Below are 21470 nucleotides of genomic sequence, written 5' to 3'. Positions count from 1 at the left end.
GCAACAGCAGAGCCACCCAGAGCCACCCTTCAGGGTAAACATCAAAGCTTCCACACAACATCACCAGCTTTGTTGAATCAGATGTTGCAACTCTGGGCCAGATGTTTCTACCCAGCTCAAAGCTTGTTCTTGCTGCACCACTCATGTGTGTGATAGGAGAGCAGTTGTGTCTCCTTGTGTTTGACATCACATGTTAATTGTAAACATGTAATGTCATTCCTTTGCCATTTTCTGTGAGAATATATCCAACCATCACGTTGTCTGGAATGAGTGAGGTTTTGACCCATGCAAGCAAAGAAAGAAAAGTGACATCTTTCAGTTTCCTTCAACCAAGTTCATTCACAAGGCTTTGATTGGACCAGGGCTTTAGTAGAAAATACTTGTGCAAGGTGCCACACAATGGGACTACACCCAAAGTCACATGGCTGAGAAGTGAACTTCTTAACTATGTCAACATCTACACATTCACATTTCTATAGAGACATTGCTAAGATGGCTTCCAAATGAATATTTAAGGCTTTTAATAAAAAGACACCTTGTTGTAAGAAGTACCCTCTCAGAAAACCCTTTCTATTCAGACTGGGAAATGGGTGTGGAACAGAAGCAAAGAGAAATTGTATTAATTCCTTTGTCTTGTGACAGAAGAAGGTTCCATGCTCTCTGGACAATACTGTTTACCATTAAACACAACACTATATAAGTAGTGGTTTCAAATTTTGGCACAAGGCCAGCAACTTTTAGGGGCCAGGGAAGTCGGTTACCTCAGCCCCAGTGTTCAACTGATACTTTTTTAATCGACCTCAAAAGGACAAAAGGAGAGATAAATCTCAGTGGAATTTGAACTCAGAACATAAAAAGACAGATGAAATGCTGTTAAGCATTTAGGCCACATTGCAAGGGATTCTGCCAGCTCACCCCCTTGACACTATATAAATGCTGCCCCCTCACCACCTTGCATTAACCCACCTCCCTCGATATCAATCTCCCTGACTCAGTTGAGGGGGTCTTGTTTTGCAAGTTACTCACTGATCTTGCAGGTGCTGATGCCACATAAAAAGCACTCGGTACATTCTGTAAAGTGGTCAGCATTCGGAAGAGCATCCAAGCATGGAAACCATGCTAAAGCAGTCATCGGGGCTTGGCCAAGTCCTCTGACTCTTCAGCTCTTTTCAAACTGTCCAGCCCAAGCCAACATGGAAAACAGATGTTAAATAATGATGGTGGTGGTGGTGGTGGAAGTAACAGTTATGATGATGATGAATGTGGTGATGACGATAATGATGATGATTATGATTATCATTGGTAAGATGAAATATAAATGACCTAACAGCTAAGCTGGGGGGGGGGGGGGGGGGCACGGGGGGAGGAAACACTTGGCAGTAACCAAAAGTGTCAATGTCTTTAGCAAAAGAATAAAGCATCAATTTGGTCCTCAGCCAACCTGAAACACTGCCTTGGTTGTTACAACGGCAAATAATGGACTTCCAGAGGGAATTGTCAAGAGATCTGTTCAATAAGTTTTAGGAGTTGACCCCTTCACAGAGCCCAAACTTGCTGCAGTTGACCTGTTAACAATATGGACATCCGACAGTAACATCTGTGGTTCCAGTTCTATGCAAATTTCCAAATCTACATCGATTCATCCATGGAAGCTTGGAAACAATGAATGGCAGCAAATGCAATCATAATAATAATTTGGTTTGGACTCCTTTCAGTCATGAATGACCATGGGACTGCGACCAGTAAGTTACGCTCTGAGGCACAAGTCTGGGAAAGGCTGTTTATGGAAGACCAGCATTCGCCCATGCATACCGGCCTCCCCTCTCCACGCCACCAATGTTATCCAAGGAAAAGGCAAAGGGGCCGATACAGCTTGGTACAACTCATTTCTACAGATGAGTAAACTGGAGCAATGTGAGATAAAGTGCCTTGCTCAAGAACACAACACACAACCTGGTCCTGGAATCAAACTCACTACCTCATAATTGTGCGCCCAACACCCTAACCACTGAGCCATGCACCTTCACAATAACAATAGTAAAAATCTTTTCTACCAAAGGTACAAGGCCTAACATTTGTGGGGAAGGGACTAAAGATCTGAAAAGATGGAGAGAGGAAAGAGACACAAAACCCAGATTAGTGCAGCTGCAGAAAATTGTGTTATTAGGGACAACTAAGTTACTTAGGAGGGTTCTCAGCAACTAAGGTTACTTGTTGTAGCCTAATGTTAGGAATTTTTCTTTTCCAATGGCCTAATCTGTTGTGTGTATATGAAATAATAATTCATCATGATACAGTATGAAACAAACCTTTCAGTGGGGATGGGGGTGGTGGAGGGTTACAGTTAATAGAACTGAGCCCAGAATATTACTGGTATCTTTTTTGTTGCCATTTCCTGCCCACCATCACAGAAGATAAAAGGGCTCACTCATGAAACTAAGGATGGACTGAACTCCAAACAAAGAATATTGGGCAGAACAGCTTTTATAGAACTGATGCTATTAACTGCACAAAACCAACAACCTCCAGATCAAACAACAACAACAAAACTGTAAAGCAAAAACAAATTGTTAGAAGAAAAGAGAAATGGTTAACAGTTTCAACAGAAGTCATTTTTAGTCAGGCTGTAATATAGATTCTAGAAAAACCAGTTCTACCATTAATATGGGGAAAAGTGAATGAGTGAAACAGGAATGAGACAGAAGATAAGAAGAAGGGAAGTAGATTTTTTTTAGAGACATACAGATTGTATGAAGAGACTGGATGGAGCTACAGAAAGACAGATATATGTACAGAGAGAGAGAGAGAGGTGGGAGAGCGAGAGGATGTGTATATATGTGAGAGAGAGAGAGAGAGAGAGAGAGAGAGAGAGAGAGAGAGAGCAAGAAAGGAAATGTGTGAGAGAGAAAGAAAGAGGAAGAGAGTGTGTGAGAGTGAGAGGGTGTTTGTTGTATGCTCTTTGGCTTTAAAGTGTTTGTCTGGAGTTAAGTGTGTGGGGGGGGGGGGGTAGGCAGAAAATGATGCATTAATGGCACTAATGTTGGAGCGAAACAGTTGGAATTGGTAGGAAGCAGCACAATATGGTTATTATAGGGTGGAGAAACATTGGAAAAATAGAGTGGAGTCGTCTTGGACTGTCAATACCATATCTAAAAACAGAGCAGCATCACTGTTAACAACGAAAAACAAATAATAAAGTAGCATTATATATACACATACATATATATATACACATACATATATATATATATATATATATATATGTATATATATATATATATGTATATATATGTATATATATATATATATATATATATATATATATATGTATATATATAGATAACAACAAGTTATAAGATGATATTCAGAAAAAGAAAAACAAAACAATCATAGATTATTGAATAAAATATCAAGAGGAAGAAGATGAGAGAAATAAAAGAATTTAGGGTTTGGATTAGAATTAACAGGGGCCGGGTACAGGATGGAGGAGTTGAAGGTGGAATCAGTTTTGAATTGCAGTTTAGGGTAAAGTTTAAGGTCAGGGTTAAATAATAAAGAGAAGGAAAAGGCATGAGGAACTGTGTTCACATGTTCTTTTATTCTTCTATTCTTTTTTCTTGTTTCAGTCATTTGACTGTGGCCATGCTGGAGCACCGCTTTTAGTCAAACATATCGACCCATGACTTATTCTTTGTAAGCCTAATACTTATTCTATCAGTCTTGTTTGCCATAGCACAAAGTTACAGGAATGTAAAAACGCCAACATGGGTTGTCAAGCGATGGGGGAACAGACAGACAGACAGACACACACATACACACACACACATATACACGATGGGCTTCTTACATTTTCTGTCTACCAAATCCACTCATAAGGCTTTGGTCGGCCCAAGGCTATTGTAGAAGACACTTGCTCATGGTGTCATGCAGTGGGACTGAACCTGGAACAATGTGGTTGGGAAGCAAGCTTCTTACCACACAGCCATGGCTGCGCCTATACAGAAATGGATTGATAATCCATAAAAATTGTGCGGGTTAATATCTTAATCATGGATAAACCAAAACAATCAATTGTTAATCCTGTTTTTGTCTGATTAAGCAAATCTTAAACACTGCGGCTAAAGACTACGAAAACCAAAGGAATCAGAACTGCAAAAGATTGTTCTCATGGGCCCAGCCCATATCCTTATTAAAACAGTGTCAACCTGAGAATATCTGAATCTTTTAAACTCCTTCAAAACTAAAAATATTACAAACATAAAAGAAACCTAATTCTCAGAATCTGGTTTTCTTCCCACGCAATCTATCGTTGGCAACCATAACACCCTTAATACCACTACCAATCATCATCATCATCATCATCGTTTAACGTCCGCTTTCCATGCTAGCATGGGTTGGACGATTTGACTGAGGACTGGTGAAACCGGATGGCAACACCAGGCTCCAGTCCGATTTGGCAGAGTTTCTACAGCTGGATGCCCTTCCTAACGCCAACCACTCAGAGAGTGTAGTGGGTGCTTTTACGTGTCACCCGCACGAAAACGGCCACGCTCGAAATGGTGTCTTTTATGTGCCACCCGCACAAGCCAGTCCAGGGGCACTGGCAACGATCTCGCTCGAAAATCCTACAGGAGCCAGTCAGGCGGTACTGGCAACGGCCACGCTCAAAATGGTGCATCTCATGTGCCACCCGCACAAGAACCAGTCCAGGGGCACTGGCAACGATCTTACTTGGCTTGCCGGGTCTTCTCACGCACAGCCCATTTCCAAAGGTCTCGGTCCGTAGTCATCGCCTCGGTGAGGCCCAATGTACGAAGGTCTTGCCTCACCACCTCAGCCCAGGTCTTCCTGGGCCTACCTCTTCCACGGGTTCCCTCAACTGTTAGGGTGTGGCACTTTTTCACGCAGCTATCCTCCTCCATTCTCACCACATGTCCATACCAGCGCAATCGTCTCTCTTGCACGCCACAACTGATGCTTCTAATGTTCAGCTTTTCTCTCAAGATACTTACACTCTGACGGGTATTCACATTGACATTACACATCCAACGGAGCATACTGGCTTCCTTCCTTGCGAGCTTACGTATGTCCTCAGCAGTTACAGCCCATGTTTCACTGCCATGTAGCATGGCTGTTCGTACGCATGCGTCATACAGTCTGCCTTTTACTCTGAGTGAGAGTCCCTTTGTCGCCAGCAGGGGTAAGAGCTCTCTAAACTTTGCCCAGGCTATTCTTATTCTAGCAGCTACACTTTCAGCGCACCCACCCCTACTACTAACTTGGTCGCCCAGATAGCGGAAGCTATCGACTACCTCTAGTTTTTCACCCTGGAATGAGATAGAAGTTGTTTCCTGTTTGTTTGCAGTCTTTATTGCACCTGAACATCTGCCACAAACAAAAACTAGCTTGCTAGTTAACCTGCCTTTGATGTTGCTGCACCTCTTATGTGTCCATAGCTTGCACCGGGTACATCTTATAGAGTTACTACCTACTCCTTTTCTACATACTGAGCAGGGCCATCTACCTGAAGGGGTTTGTGTTTTATCTACATTCCTACTTATTAGGATTTTGGTTTTAGCTAGGTTGACTCTAAGGCCCTTCAATTCTAGACCTTGCTTCCACACCTGAAACTTCTCCTCTAGTTCTGATAGTGACTCCGCAATTAGGGCAAGGTCATCAGCATAGAGGAGCTCCCAGGGGCAACCTGTCTTGAACTCCTCTGTGATTGCCTGGAGGACTATGGTAAATAATAGGGGGCTGAGGACGGAACCTTGGTGGACCCCTACCTCTACCCGGAATTCATTGCTGTACTCATTTCCAACCCTCACCTTACTGGCAGCATCTCTGTACATGGCTCGCACAGCTCTCACTAACCATTCTTCTATCCCAAGTTTCCTCATTGACCACTAGATAAGGGATCGGGGGACCCTGTCAAAGGCTTTCTCCATGTCAACGAAAGCCAGGTACAGAGGTTTATCCTTAGCTAGGTATTTCTCCTGCAACTGTCTCACTAGGAATAAGGCATCAGTAGTGCTTTTACCTGGCACGAACCCAAACTGCATCTCATCTAAATTGATTCGCTCCCTAATTAGTTGGGCTATGACCCTCTCTGTAACTTTCATAACCTGATCTAACAGCTTGATGCCTCTGTAATTATTTGTATCTAAAGCATCCCCTTTACCTTTGTAGCAGTTGACTATGATGCTGCTACACCAGTCATAGGGTATAATAATAATAATAATAATAATAATAATAATAATAACAACCCTCTCTACTTTTAGGCACAAGGCCTGGAATTTGTGGTGAGGGGACTAAGAAGATTACATTGACCCCAGTGTTCAACTGGTACTTATTTCATCATCGTTTAACGTCCGCTTTCCATGCTAGCATGGGTTGAACAGTTTGACTAAGGACTGGTGAACCAGATGGCTGCACCAGGCTCCAATCCGATCTGGCAATGTTTCTACAGCTGGGTGCCCTTCCTAATGCCAACCACTCTGAGAGTGTAGTGGGTGCTTTTTACGTGCTGTTGGCACAAGGATCCAGTCAGGTGATTCTGGCAACAAACCATGCATGAATGGTGCTTATTGCATGCCACCAGCATGGGAGCCAGTCAGGCAGCACTGGCATTGGCCACAGCTACAATTTCCATTTGATTGTGATTTGATTTGATTTTGATTTACTTGACTCAATAAGTCTCCTCAAGCACGGAATGTCACCCAACGATTCAAAGGTACCTTTTAAATGGGCTGGTTACGTGACACTGATTTAGGCTATGGCTGTGATCTCACCCTCCTTGCCGGGTCTTCTCAATCAAAGCATATCTCGGTCTTTTGCCATTGCCTCTGTGAGGCCCAACATTCAGAGGTCATGCTTCATGTCTTCCTGGGTTTCCCTCTTCCACGGGGTCCATCCACTGTTAAGGAGTGACATTTCTTCACACAGCTCTTCTCATCCATATGCAACACATGACCATACCAGCACAGTCATCTCTTGCACGCCACATCTGACGCATGTCTTCAGCAGTCATGGTCCATGTTTTACTGCTGTGTAGCATGACAGTTTGCACACATGCATCATACAATCTACCTTTCACGCTGAGCAAGAGGCCCTTTGTCACCAATAGGGGTAGAAGCTTTCTGAACTTTGCCCAGGCTATTCTTATTCTAGTGGCAATGCTCTCTGAGCATCTACCCCAATTACAGACTTGGCCACTTAGGTAGCAGAAGTTATCAACTACTTCTATTTTCTCCCTTCTGGTATGTGATGGAATCAGTCTTCTGAGCATCTGTGGTGTTTATTGCCCCTGTGCATCTGCACACAAAAGCTATCTTCCTGATTAACCTTCTTTTGATGTTGCTGCACCTCTTATGTGTCCATAGCTTACACTGGGTACATCTTATGGGGTTTCTACCTACACCTTTTCTACAGATTGAGCAGGGCCATCTACCTGAAGGGGTTTGTGATGTGTTCGCCTTCCTACTTACTAGGACTTTGGATTTTGGAACATTGACTCTAAGGCCCTCCAATTCTAAACCTTGCTTCCACATCAGCATAGAGGAGCTCCCAGGGGCAGCCTGTCTTGAATTCTTCTGTTATTGCCTGAAGGACTTTGATGAATAAGAGGGAGCTGAGGGTTGATCCTTGGTGAATCCCTACTTCTACCCGGAAGTCTTTGCTATACTCATTGTTAACCCTTACCTTACTAATGGCATCTACAGCTCTATACAGTTCATTAACCCCAAAAGGATGAAAGGCAAAGTCAACCTCAGCAGGATTTGAACTCAGAACATAAAGACAGATGAAAGATCACTAAGCATTTCGTCCAGCATGCTAACGATTCTGCCAGCTTGCCACCCTAATAATAATAGTAGTAGTAGTAGTAGTAGTCAACATATCATGAAAGAAAGAGAAAAAGTGGATAAATATGGAGACCTGAGAATTGAGATCGCTAAGATGTGGCAGCTACAAGAGTCAAACATAAAGGTTATCCCTATTGTCATCGGAGCATTGAGTTCAATACCACCCAATCTAGAAAGCTTAGAAATACCCTAAAAATCGACGTGTATTGCAAAAGTCAACGTTACTTGGAATTGCACACATATTGCGTAAAGTACTGTCTGTCTGAGATCCTTGTTGTGACTTGACAAACAGTACAAACACCCCCGGTAGACACAATATCTTCAATCAACATCACGATATTGTATACTGTGCGACATCTATAATAACAACAAGAACAACAACAACAACAATAATAATAATAATAATAATAATAATAATAATACTTTCTACTGAAGACACAAGGTCTGAAATTTGGGGGAAAGGGACTAGTCGATTACATCGACCCCTGTGCTCAACTGGTACTTATTTTATTGACCCTGAAAGGATAAAAGACAAAGTTGACCTTAGCAAGATATGAACTCAGAATGTTAAGACGGACAAAATACCACTAAACATTTTGCCCGGTGTACAAATGATTCTGTCAACTTGCCTTCATAATAATAATAATAATGATAATAATGATAATAATAATAATAATCCCTTCTACTGGAGGCACAAGGTCTCAAATTTGTCAGGAGCGGATTAGTCGCTTATATCGACCCCAGTTTTTCACTGGTACTTAATTCATTGACCCTGAAAGGATGAAAGGCAAAGTCGACCTCAATGGAATTCGAACTCAGAACATAGTGACGGGTGAAATACCACTAAGCATCTCGTCCAACATGCTAATGATTCTGCCAGCTCACCATCTTAATAACATCAACAACAACAACAATAATGTTTATTTATTTAGTGACCTATTCACTGATTTGCTAACTTGGCAGGAATATAACTGACCGAATCAACACTATTATATAACTGGTACTTAATTCTGAAGAGATGATGGGCGAAAGGATGAAAATAATTCAAAGACTTTAGTGTGGCACTTCTACCATTTCTGTCACTGTTTTCATGGCTACAACACCAACTACTACTACTACTACTACCATTGCTGTTGTTAGAATTACTTAAAACTCTCCAATAAGAACTCAAAGACAATTGAGATGGCTATGCAACAATTATTGATGCTATTCTCTGAGTACATTATAACTCTTACAATATATTTCTAATCAAATAAACTGGCTACATGCTGAAATTAAATTTGAAAATACTCAAGATTTAGTCAAATAATTAACTTTTCCATTATTAATCAGGTGTTTGGAGAATAATTTAACAAAGATGTTCTTGCACAAAATTATAATGGGAAGTTTTAATTTAAATAGAAATAATTTTATGGGAAATTTTTTTTTTCTTTTATCATAAAAAAAGATGGTGTTGAGCAGGTTGGTGCCAAAAGAATTAAGTATTGCAAATATTGTGAATTTATGTATGTGTAGGTGTGTGTGTGTGTGTGCTCTTCATCACCTGTGCATCATACTAAATGTATACACACCATTTAAAGGCATGATGCTGTAGAATTGTCTGTGATAAAATTCCTTCATAGACTTTCATTGCTAAAAGCACAACATATATCAAAGCCAGACAAACATCATTGTTGCATTGAATCATGAGAACAACAGAGGCATTTTTGTTCTTCTTGAGGCTTGTCAATGCCGTGCACTCGATTGTCGTCTGCTTCAATGAATTTCATGCTTCAATATATGTAGGATATATTCTGCTGGCAATAGTTTCATCACCCTATGTCAACTAGCAACGGTGAAATTTAATCAGTTGATTTAAAATGAAGGAAAAAACATTTAAGAAATGACATTCCATCCAACAGCGCTTTCCACAAGACTCATGGAACATACAAAGTGGCGAACTGGCAGAAACGTTAGCACACTGGGCGAAATGCTTAGCGGTATTTCATCTGTCTTTACGTTCTGAGTTCAAGTTCCGCCAAAGTCGACTTTGCATTTCGCCTTTTCGGGGTTGATAAATTAAGTAACAGTTACGCACTGGAGTCAATGTAATCAACTTAACCTCTTTGTCTGTCCTTGTTTGTCCCCTCTATGTTTAGCCCCTTGTGGGCAATAAAGAAATAAGAAACGTTAGCACACTGGGAGAAATGTTTAGTGATATTTCATCTGTCTTTATGTTCTGAGTTCAAATTCCGCCGAAGTCGACTTTGCATTTTGTCTTTTCAGGGTCAATAAATTAAGTACCAGTTGCGTACTGGGAACGATCTAATTGACTGGCTTTCTCCCCCAAAATTTCAGGCCTTGTGCCTAGACTAGAAAAGAATATATGTAGGATATAATGAATAAAGAATTCACTGGTATTACAGAAGCTTGCCAGACAGTAGAAAAAAAATCTCTAAGTTGATAGCACTGAGAAGCCTCAAGGAATACGAAATGCATCTGTTGTTCTTGGTGAGGCATTGAAGCAATGATGTTCATCCCACTCCCACATATATATTGCGTTTTTTGGCAGAACGAGTCCATGAAGAGATTTTTATCTCAAGCAATTCCACAGCATCATTCCCTTTAATAGTGTGTATACGTTTAGTATGATACACAGATGGCAATTTCATTTTATGTGGTTTCAATTGCATACACCAAATATAAACCCCCAGTAACTTCACTAGTACTTATTTTAGTGACCCCATAAGGATGACCAGCAAAACTGACCTCAGCAGTATTTGAGTGAGTCAGAAGAAATGCTGCTAAGCCCTTTGTCCAATGTGCCAAAGATTCTGCCAGCTTGTGGACTTCTTTTATGGTTGAAACAATGCAAGACAAAAAAGGAAGTAAAGAGTGTGTGTCTGATGCAGGAAGAGAAAATGGGAAATGAAGAATTTTAAATATCATCATTAGCCATTGATGAAGGAAAGAAGAGCTGTGGGGTGTAGGGGGAGGAGGATATCAGAATAGAAAGAAGAAAGGATAGTGAGAAAGGAAGTTGAGAGAAGGAGACAGATAAAGCAGGAGGACAAAGAATTAGGGATTGAGAAAGGGGTGGGGTGGATAGCAAGAATAGTGTCACAAATGAAAGGAAAAATTCCTCAATTGTTTCATCTGATCTATTGATTTCTCATTTGGTATCTTGTCCTCTGATTTACATAATGACACACATAAAACCCTCTTCCCCCACCACTATTGTTAACTTGCCATGACAGTAGTAGTAGTAGTAGTAGTAGTAGTAGTAGTAGTAGTAGTAGTAGTAGTAGTATGATGATGGAGGGATGAAAAAATGTGAACCAATGAAACTGAGAGGAGGAGGAGGAGCCTGCAGAAGAGGAAGCAAGAAGAAAGTTAAGAGGAAGCAAGAAGAAAGTTAAGAAGAAGCAGTGATGTTTGATGTCACAAAGATGGAATCCAAGAAGGACTACAACATGTGGTGAGATGCTCCATTAAATAGATGTCAATCACATGACAACATGGAAAGGTGAATGTAAAAACAATGATGGCAACAACAATGGTGAATGAATGGTCCAATATTGAGAAGAAAGGAGAGTGACTACGATTGACTGATGCTATTGTAATGAGTGATGGTATAGTAATGAGTGATGGTATAGTAGATGACTGACGGCATGGCACATGAATGACATCACTGCATCCACCATTAGTTGGTGAGTCACCACCCCGGGTGGATGACACCTTTGCACCACTCAGGCCACAAGCCTCCAATCCATGGGTGTGTTTGGGGGTGGTCATTGCTGATGAGGGAATTTACAAGAGGTCAGAGTGCAAATCATACTTCAACCCCTTTTGGTCACCTTTTACAACATACAAAGGAAACGTTGGATCAATTCTTTGACATGCTGGTCCCCACACAGCACCATTATTCTTTGAACTCCCTAAAGAATTATACAGAAGAGATAATGGAGCAGACGTACTTAAAACAGATTACAATGATGATGGTGTATCATCACCCTTAAAAGAAAATAATTACTTCGATTAACATTAGCATACTGTTTACTATTTGTCCATTAGTGTTACACCTGTTTTTTAGTCTGATTTCCTTATAAACACTTATGAAATTTATACATAAATATTTGCTTAAAATAACATATTTTAACATTTATTTATTTAACAGTATTTAACAAATAGGTTTATTGTCAATTAAAAGATTTCGATTAAAAAACATTATATAAAATCAAATTGCCCATAAAAAGTATTTGCTGTCTACAGACCCCCAGTCTTGTCTTTGCGGACCCCCTGTGGTCCACGGACCACAGTTTGAAAACCCCTGATCTAAACAATGTGACTCATTTCCAGTCTTCCGTGAAAAACATGTCTGGCGAAAGAAAAAAGTTATTTTGCTCGGAAACAGATAAGGGTTGATGACAGGCCGGGTATCCAGAGGCAGAATATTTTCCTGAATAAATTCTGTCTGACCCATACAAGCATGGAAAAGTAGACATTAAATAACAATGGTGATGATAATGAGAACAAAACTAAGATCTATAAAGCATGAAATTAAATACTGAAAGTAATTAATCAGCCATTCCATATTTGTGGCAATTTCAATACATTTGAGTTTAAAAGAATTGTTAAAACCCAGAGAAATAATCACAGAATAAATGGTCGTGCTGAAGACTAGAAACACAGGTCTGAAACTATTGAAATTACTTTTAAAAATTTCCTTTCAGTATTTATCAGTCTAGAGAGATTTCTTTAACAATAAGTCTAGAAACATAAATCGTTAATTTAATTCAACTTATAATTTATTGTTGCTGCCTCAGCTTAATTACTGCTACAGAATAATGAGAATTTTTCAATGAAATATTGACGAACTTTAGGAACAATTGGTGGTAAATACTAAAACCATTAATGTGAACATCAAGTTCACGGTGTTTAGTTTCAGTCTTTGTAGTTCTTGGTTCAAATCTTGCCAGAATTTAGTTAAGATTTCATCTTTCAAAGGGCTTGAAAAATCAAAACCTCAAGCTGTCTCTGATTGGTCATCCATCATTTAATGTCCGTCTTCTGGTTTGGACAGTTCAAGAGGATTCAACAAACCAGATGACTACATCGAGCTCCACTTTCGGTTTCAGTTTTTACAGCTGGATGCATTTCTTGAAGCCAACCATTTTACAAAGTGTGCTGTGTGCATTTTTCATGGCACTGACACTAGTGAGATCAGCAAGTAACTCACAAGACAAAGGAAAAGACCAAGTGAATGGGGCTGTAGCAGAGGGGGTGGGGAGATGGCTTTATGCCAGGAGTTGAGAAGTTAATGCATGATCGAAGGACAGGGGCCTTGCGGTAGGAGAGATATATGGCTACCAGAGCTGGAAAGAGAGACTGTAGTTCTGATTATATCTGATAGCATCTCTAACTGAAATTCTTTACATAAAACTGTTAAGGTTTCATGCCATCTGCTAAAAATAGTAGATAATATTGTTGACATTTTAGAATTTGATTTTTTAATCTTCAGAGATAATAATATCAGAGCTGTGGCCTAAATGACTTTTGAGACCAACAGACCAGCACTGTGAATTTATCAAGTTTTCTTGCCAACAAATAACTGAGTACCAAAGGATCTGTGGAGAGAGTACCCTAATTCTATAATCCTTTAATTAAACCATTTCTCTGATGCTGTGTTTAGTGATATTGTTTTATTGAAATATGTAAAGTAAATATATGAATGTGGCTTACCTCGGTGGATCAGTGTCGAAGAACAAAAGATCTGGAAGAAAGGAAACATAGACATGTATCAATATAAACACATACGTACACACAACAAACAAACGAGACAGTGAAGCCCTTGGTACACCAAGATGTAACCTTTTATATTCTGGTGTTCAATAAATAATTTAACGAGGCAGGGCGAAAGAAAGTATTCATAAGATGCAATACAATTCCTGTTACATTGGGTTAAACGCTCTCTGCCAATAGGTCACAGTGAACTGCTGCTTACCCTGGACTGTTGACAGTTCTTTCTTGCAAAAACAATATACAATATCATTCAGAAAAAAAAACTGTCCTGGAATAAATACAGAGAATCCCCACTATTATTGGATATATACACAAATATCAGCACAAGGAATATTGGTCAAGTGTGAATATAACAGGTTGGATATTGTTGTTTGGGAAAGAGGAGGAAAAGTATGAACTGCCTTAGATGTCAGATGCCCAACTCATGTAAATATCTCTTTGAAAATGAAAGAGAAAGAGGACAACTATGGACAACTGTTTCAAAACCTCCAGTTTCTGTATCATCATCATCATCATCATCGTCGTTTAACATCTGCTTTCCATGCTAGCATGGGTTGGATGATTTGACTGAGAACTGGCAAGCCAGAAGGCTGCACCAGGCTCCAATCTGATTTGGCAGTCCAGATTATAAATTCACATTTAAACCAATAATGATTGTTGTGCTTGGTTTTGTGAGCAAATGCCTCAGTGACAATCTGGATAAGCTTGGATCTTCAGGAAAAGGAAATCAGCCAACTAACTCACACATTACAAATACAATTTGTAAGTGGAACAGTAAATATATGCAAGACTTTTCTCAGGTTTAAAATGTGATGTTTTTGTTATCCCCATTCCAATGATGGAGCTTTATATCTTTGTTAGAAACCAGTTCCTTTCTCAAGGGAAGAATTAAGAAACTTAAAAACAAAAGAAAACACACACACACACACACACACACACACAAAAACATGCATGTGCACAAGTGCACACAATTAACTAATCCTCTATGAAAGCAGGGAACCAGCATCGGCAGAACAAAGGTGTCCAATTCCTGGCTGTGAATGTTGCAGGATATAAAAATAGTTCTTTTTTTAATTTCCCTGCAACATTTTGACCTTGGGTTTATTCAAAAGAAATTATCCAAATCATTTGAGAAGATTCCATTAAGCCACAACAAACTACAGAAGTACACAGTAAGTTCCAAAGAGTGGAATGCCCCGCCCAGTGAGCTCTTTTGTTGGTTGTTCTGAAGTGGGGAGTAAGGGTCTGGTGTGGTGGAGATCAATGGAGATCAATGGAGATCAATGTTGTACTTAAAGAAGAAGAAGATGCAGCTAAGTGCCAATAATGGTAGAAAAGTGACTTGTGTTCAGGCCAGAAGCAAACAACACCTTCCTCACTCGACCGTTACAATTCCTTTATATCTATCGACTACAATTACAAAATATATACACAGCTTCTTCTTCTTCTTCTTCTTCATCTTCTTCATACATAATATAGAAATGACAAGTCTAGTTTCTTATTTACCACATTCATTAGAGATAAGACTAAGTTGTCATTAAATCTATCCATTTATATTGATTTCCTGCAGAAACCGAAGATGTTCTCGAAACAAAACTAATGGAAAGAACAAAAAAAAAAAAAAAAAAACAAGAAAATGAAAACAATAAAAGATAAAAAGAAAAACAATAAACAAAAAAAATAATCCTAATAAATAAATATGGCTGCTATATTTCGAAACTTGATTAATACAATGGTATATAATTAAATAGTATATGAGAGAGTAATTTGACAATTTCTCTGTGTAAAACTGTAATCAATAGACCTACTTTTAATAATGTTGATATAATAAGCCAACCGATGCTCCTGACAGATCTGGAAACATTTCTGTTGAATATAATACTGTACATAACTCTCTATGGTGCGTTTCAACAGCATTCGGAACATAATAAGTAGATGATGGAACCATTCTGGGATATGGTACACATAACGAGCTAAAAAGACAAAAAAAAAAATTTAATAAATATAAAAAAAAAGATTATGTTAAAGTCAACTTTCTTTACTTTTACTAAATACATTTTACAAAGAGCATTTGCAGTGGTGGTGGAGGTGATCATGGTGGTAGAGGAGGTGGTCATTGTGGTAGAGGAGATGGTCATGGTGGAGGTGGTCATGGTGGTGGTGGCATAAATAACAGGTTCCTAATTAAACAAGGAAGCATCACAGAACAGAAATGGACCCCATGACCTGGTTTTTATTCCTTGTTTCACTTGAACCTGTTTGATACTAACCTGCCCAAAGCCACCCCTAATTCTATGATACAAACTTCCTGTTTGAAAGGGATCAATATTAAAAGTTCCCAGGAAAACCTGGGGTTCCTTTATGCTCCAGACACCAGCTTAAATAACGACAAAGGCATTTGATTCCATCCTTCATTATTTTTTAAATAAACTGAAATAAAGAGGAAATATTTCAGCAGAAACATGGTAACAAAAAGGAGTAAGATTATTGGACAATCAACTGAGAGAGAACAGGACATCACATGACACAGCCCAGTCCATATGGCTGTAAATGGGTTGCACAAGGTAACAGCTTATTACTGTAACAATGGGCACAGATGTGGCTGTGTGGTTAAGAAGTTTGCTTTCCAACCACAGGGTTCCAGGTTCAATCCCACTGTGTAGCACTTTGGCCAAGGGTCTTCTACTAGAGCGCAAAGCCTGATGAGTGGATTTGGTACAAGGGAAACTAAAATGTGTGTGTGTGGGTGGGTGTGTGGGTGTGGGTGTGAGTGTCCCCTTGCCATGACATCATGTAAAATGGTTGTCACCATCATCTGAGCAATGTCATTTATCTCCAATATTCTGCACAGACCTATATGGCCATGGAGGGGAAATAGTGCCTTGATTGGAAACAGAAAAGGGAGTGTTGGTGACAGAAAGGACATCCAACCATAGAAAAATCTGCCTCAATAAATCGTGTCGATCCTTTGCAAACACGGAAAAGTGGACATTAAAATGGTGAGCAGTAACATTTTATCTCTTCTACTGGGTTTGTCTCCACCAGTGGGGAAAAAGCTGGAAGTGGAGACTGGGCTCCATCAGGCTGATTACCAAAAGTTCATCATGTGAAACTAGCATCTCTAATAGTGACTCAATCTCAAAATAATACTTTGCATATATTCCATGTCTGCCTCAAGAACACAAATACCAACATTGCAAAATTTATTTCTAGTTAGCTAATTAACATAACATTATTATTTGGTAGCTAATTAATGTAACATTGTTATTAGTCAGTTAATTAATACAACACTATTTCTTGTTAGCTTTGTATAATCACTGAATTAAATATGTCGACACTAATTTAATTATAAAAGCAATCCATATGTAGACTTGTGAGAAAGTCAAACAAATCTTTGTCAGTGTCTCATGCTTTGCAAACTGATGGGATTTGCTGTTAGCAGCAATTTTTTCACAATAAACACAACCACCATCTCAGACATTTGGCAAAGAGCAATCCTGAAGAGAAACAAATGGGCTGAAATAGGCAGGAAATGGATTTGCTACTGCAATTCAGACAGTGTCCAATGAAACCCATCTCAGTGGTTCTGCTCAACCTGGCTTCTTGTTCTTGTTCTCAACATTCTGAGTTCAAATCTCTCCAAGGTCAACACTGCCTTACATCCTCCCAAAAACAATGTATAAGGTACCAGTGAAATACTGAGGGTCACTATCTCCTTATCTCAGAACTAACTGCACCATACCTTGAAGGGGCCATAAAAGGTCACACCCAATGTCCCTTTCTTCCAGACAATAGAGAAGGAATCAGTAATGAAGTGTAAATTGGTCTGGGAAAATGCCAAATGGTGTGACATAGATCTGGTGAAGTGGTATGAAGCAGTGTCGTGTGATGTAGTTTAGTATAATACATTTTATTAGAGTGGTGTAGTGAAGTGTTATACAGTGTGAGACAATGGATGGAACCTGCTGTGGCCCCTGGCCCTGCCAGCTCTGGTCAAACCATCCAACCCATGGAAAATGGACAGATGATGACGATGACATATGCAATGTGGTGCCATTCAGTCTGTTGTCATACAGTGTAGGGCCACAGTGTATAGCAGAGTGCAGCAAGGTATTTCCAGTGGAATGGAATGTACTTCAGTAACAGTTTTGTAAAGTAGAGTACAGTATGTGGTGCAGTACTCTTATTAGATTTGATATACTTCTGGTAGATGTCACTGTAGTCTTCAGTCACACACACCATTACTACTCTGTGTTAACAATTAGAAGGAATTAATGTCTGTAGCAGTCTAGTCCTTCCATCTGGCACAATGCAAAGGTAAGCACACTGCTTCTGTTGGTGATGGTGGTGGTAGTGGTGTGAATGATGATACTGAGGATCAATGGGAGCAGCAGCAGCAGCAGCAGCAGCAAAGATAACATTTATTGCGTGGAAGAGCCATTCTAGCAATTTTGCAACATGCCAAAACGGACAAGTGGAGCCTGGGGCAGCTCTCAGACTTGCTAGCTCCTGTCAAACTGTCCAACCCATGCCAGCATGGAAAACAGATGTTAAATGATGATGGTGATGATGATGATATATTTAAATCTAAAGTGTCTTTAAGAGTTTTATATGTTATTAAATGGCTGAAATGGTTCTTCCATGATGCAGTTTGCTCAGGGTTAATCCAAGATCTCAGATCAAGTCACTTGCAAGACAAATACAAAAACCGGAAGAAAAAACAAACAAACAAACAAAACAAAAGACAACTTTGATAGTTGAAGAGTTAAAGAAATATTGTAATACAATGTAATAAAATGTATGAAAGTCTTACCAATATAAATAAACATATTGAAAATGCCATGGATGCTACCAACTGGCAGATTATCGGAGACAGCAGGTAACGGGTAAGAATTCTCACAATTGAAATTGTTCTCAAACAATGGACTAGAAAACTGAAACACAAAAAAATTCAAAAAAAGACGTTTTTAACTTATTTGTTTGTTTATTCTTTTATTTAGAAAATCAATTTTCTGATGGCTGTCTGCGATTATTTGTACAGGTGTGAAGTTGGAGGTTTTAAAATCAGAAAAATAGATACTATGAAAGCCAAGTCATTTCTTTCACAAGGACATTAACATCAAACAAGAAATGGGTTTATGACACTATACAGAGACAAGCAAGACATCAAAGCGATTCCAAGTTCAATCCCAGTGGGTGCCATTGGGGTCAAGGGTTTCTATCATAAAAACCCTATCAAGTTGAAGAAAACCTTGGCAGTGAAATTTGGTTGACAAAGTATACAGAAGCCTGTCAACCTCTCTAGTGCTGGCACCACAAGAAAATGCAGCCATACCACTCTGTAAAGTGGTTGGTGATAGGAAGGGCATCTGGTCATAGGAACTATGCCAAAACAGACATGTAAAAGTCCCAGTCTATGAGAATAGTGGCTCTCAAAAGGAACTGACTTGGACTGTAAGTTCTTACTTCAGGATAAAGGAACATAGGTTTTGTGGTTAGAGTGTTAAGCTTACAATCCTAAGATTGCAGGTTCAATTCCTCGACTGGTAATATGTTGTATCCTTGATGAAGACAATGTTATGATAAGGTAAGATCCTTAAGACGTGGTGGTGGCGAGAACTGAAGAACTAAGTGGTGTGGCCAGTAGGATAAAGATAAAATGGTGGAATTGTGATGAAGGAGTCGTTTCTGTAGATTTTCCACAAACATAACCAATAACAGAAAGTGACCTCACTGTGGCTGGATGGTAGGGACAGAAATTGGTCAGGAAAATACACTGTAACCTCCAAGACTGCACAGACTCTTGTGGTAATATGTCAGGAGTAAAAAATTAGGTGGGAGGAAATAGAGGAAGGATTGGACTGAGTGGTTTGTGAAGTGGGACAGAGCAGAAGAGATGAGTACTTGAGGTTGGCTTAGGAGGTGTTAATTCTGAGCAACAGAGGTCATTGTAGTAGATATAGAACAGGCAGTGAGAGGACACAGTGTGTGGGGAGTAAGAGATTCTGCTGAGAGATACTTTGTTGGTCTTCAGTCACATGACCTTCATTAGTAACCAAAATGATGATGAAGAAACTTGAAAATGAGGAGGAAGATTGCAAATATCAATGAAAGACTGAAAGATCTGGATGGAGTTATGGGAAAAAAAAAGAGAAAATCATTAATCCACTATTAATCCATTATGGATAACAGAAGATTACAGAATGGCCAATGAAAGGTGGAAACTAAAGATGTTAATAAAAGGTTCAGACTGATCGTCGTCTTCATTTAGCGTCCGTTTTTCCATGCTGAAATGGAGTGGATGGTTTGACCAGAGCTGGTAAAGGCCAGGGGCAGCACCAGGCTCCATTGCCTATTCTGGCTTGGTTTCCACAGCTGGAACGCCCTTCCTAACATCAGCCACTCTACAGACTGTATTGGATGCTTTTTTGTATGGCACCAGCACCAGTGCATTCTATGTGACATCAACAGACGAAGATAACATGTGTGTAATATTGATATAGTGAAGAGTGGGGGGAGGGTACTATACTGGGGGGAGAGGAAGGGAAGAAGGCTTAGGAAGTTAGGCAGGCAGACAGACAGACAGACAGGTGGAGAGGTAGACAGAGACGGAAAGACAGACAGGCAGCCAGAGAGACAGACAGACAGGCGGGAGACAGGTAGAGAGGCAGATAAAGAGACAGAAAGACAAGCAGCAGATAGGCAGATGGACAGAGAGGCAACCAGACAAGCAAGCAGACAGACATTCAGGCAAGCAGACTGCTATGCATGCCTGCATGAGTTTGCAACATTGGCCAAGCTATGCAAAATTTCTCATTTCCTGTCATCAATTGGATTGGAAGCAGGCTATGAACTGTTTCACAAGCTATGATTGACCATTGACCAACACCATTCAATTTTTTTTCTCGTGTTTTTCTCCTTGTCTCCGTATTCTTTCTGTTGAAGAGCATAGCTCGAAACGTTAAAGACTTTCCGTATTCCCGAGCGTCATACTAATACATCCTTTTGTTGTTTACACCACCTGTCCTCGTCTGTTGTTGTTTTTTTTCGTACGTTCTCCTACATACATACATACATACATACATACATATATACATATATACATACATATATACATACATATATACATACATATATACATACATATATACATACATATATACATACATATATACATACATATATACATACATATGTATGTATGTATGTATGTATAGATGATGGACTTCAATAGTGATGTTGGATAGATTAAAGAGTTTATTCATCAAAAATGGATCATCCCAATAATAGTAAATTAGTCAAGTAGCAAGAAGCTGAAGCTAATACAGACCCTTACAACTTACAACCTTCTTCAATGCCACATCTCATAAACTTTCTCCTCAGTGTCACATCTCAACACAACAAAATGATTTCCTAACAGAAATATTTTATTGTTTTTCATTTATTGTTGTTTGATGTTTATTGATTCTCTAAATGGTTTTTTTGTCAAAGTAAGCTTTTGCATGTCGTCAGAGCAAGTACGTTGTTCAAGATGAAACAGCCATCCTGTTGTTAATCATTCCATTTTGAAGCAACAAGGTTGGGTTTATTTATTTTGCAATTACATAAACTATGAAGCAAAGAGTGAAATGTGCTTTTGTTTTGAACACACCTGAAGCTGGAATTATGATCATCGTCATTTAATATCCATGTTCCATGCTGACGTGGGTTGAATGGTTTGATGGGATCAAATGGCTCCAGGGGCTGCATTCATCATCATTATCATCGTTTAACGTCCGTTTTCCATGCTAGCATGAGTTGGATGGTTTGACTGAGGTCTGGAGAGCC

At 39.5% G+C, this 21470-nt stretch overlaps 1 protein-coding gene across 1 annotated transcript in view; it reads right to left on the bottom strand.

Annotated features, from left to right (window-relative positions):
- Positions 1-19902, bottom strand: part of LOC149135858 (sorting nexin-14-like) — a 53625-nt gene extending 33723 nt beyond the window's left edge. Inside the window, exons 1-3 of the mRNA XM_089350130.1 lie at positions 18457-19902; positions 15452-15616; positions 13584-13614 (exon numbers count right to left, since the gene is read on the bottom strand). Of these exons, the coding sequence (XP_089206256.1) occupies positions 13584-13614; positions 15452-15616; positions 18457-18472 (212 nt within the window). The 5' untranslated portion in view covers positions 18473-19902. The remainder of the gene's footprint in view (positions 1-13583; positions 13615-15451; positions 15617-18456) is intronic.
- Positions 19903-21470: the final 1568 nt, after the last annotated feature.

Source organism: Octopus bimaculoides, chromosome 4, assembly GCF_046866305.1.
Source record: "Octopus bimaculoides isolate indiv1 chromosome 4, ASM4686630v1, whole genome shotgun sequence".
In the NCBI taxonomy this organism is placed as follows: Eukaryota; Metazoa; Mollusca; class Cephalopoda; order Octopoda; family Octopodidae; genus Octopus; species Octopus bimaculoides.
Note: the sequence above shows the minus strand (reverse complement) of the source record. Positions and strands in the feature narration are given on the sequence as shown.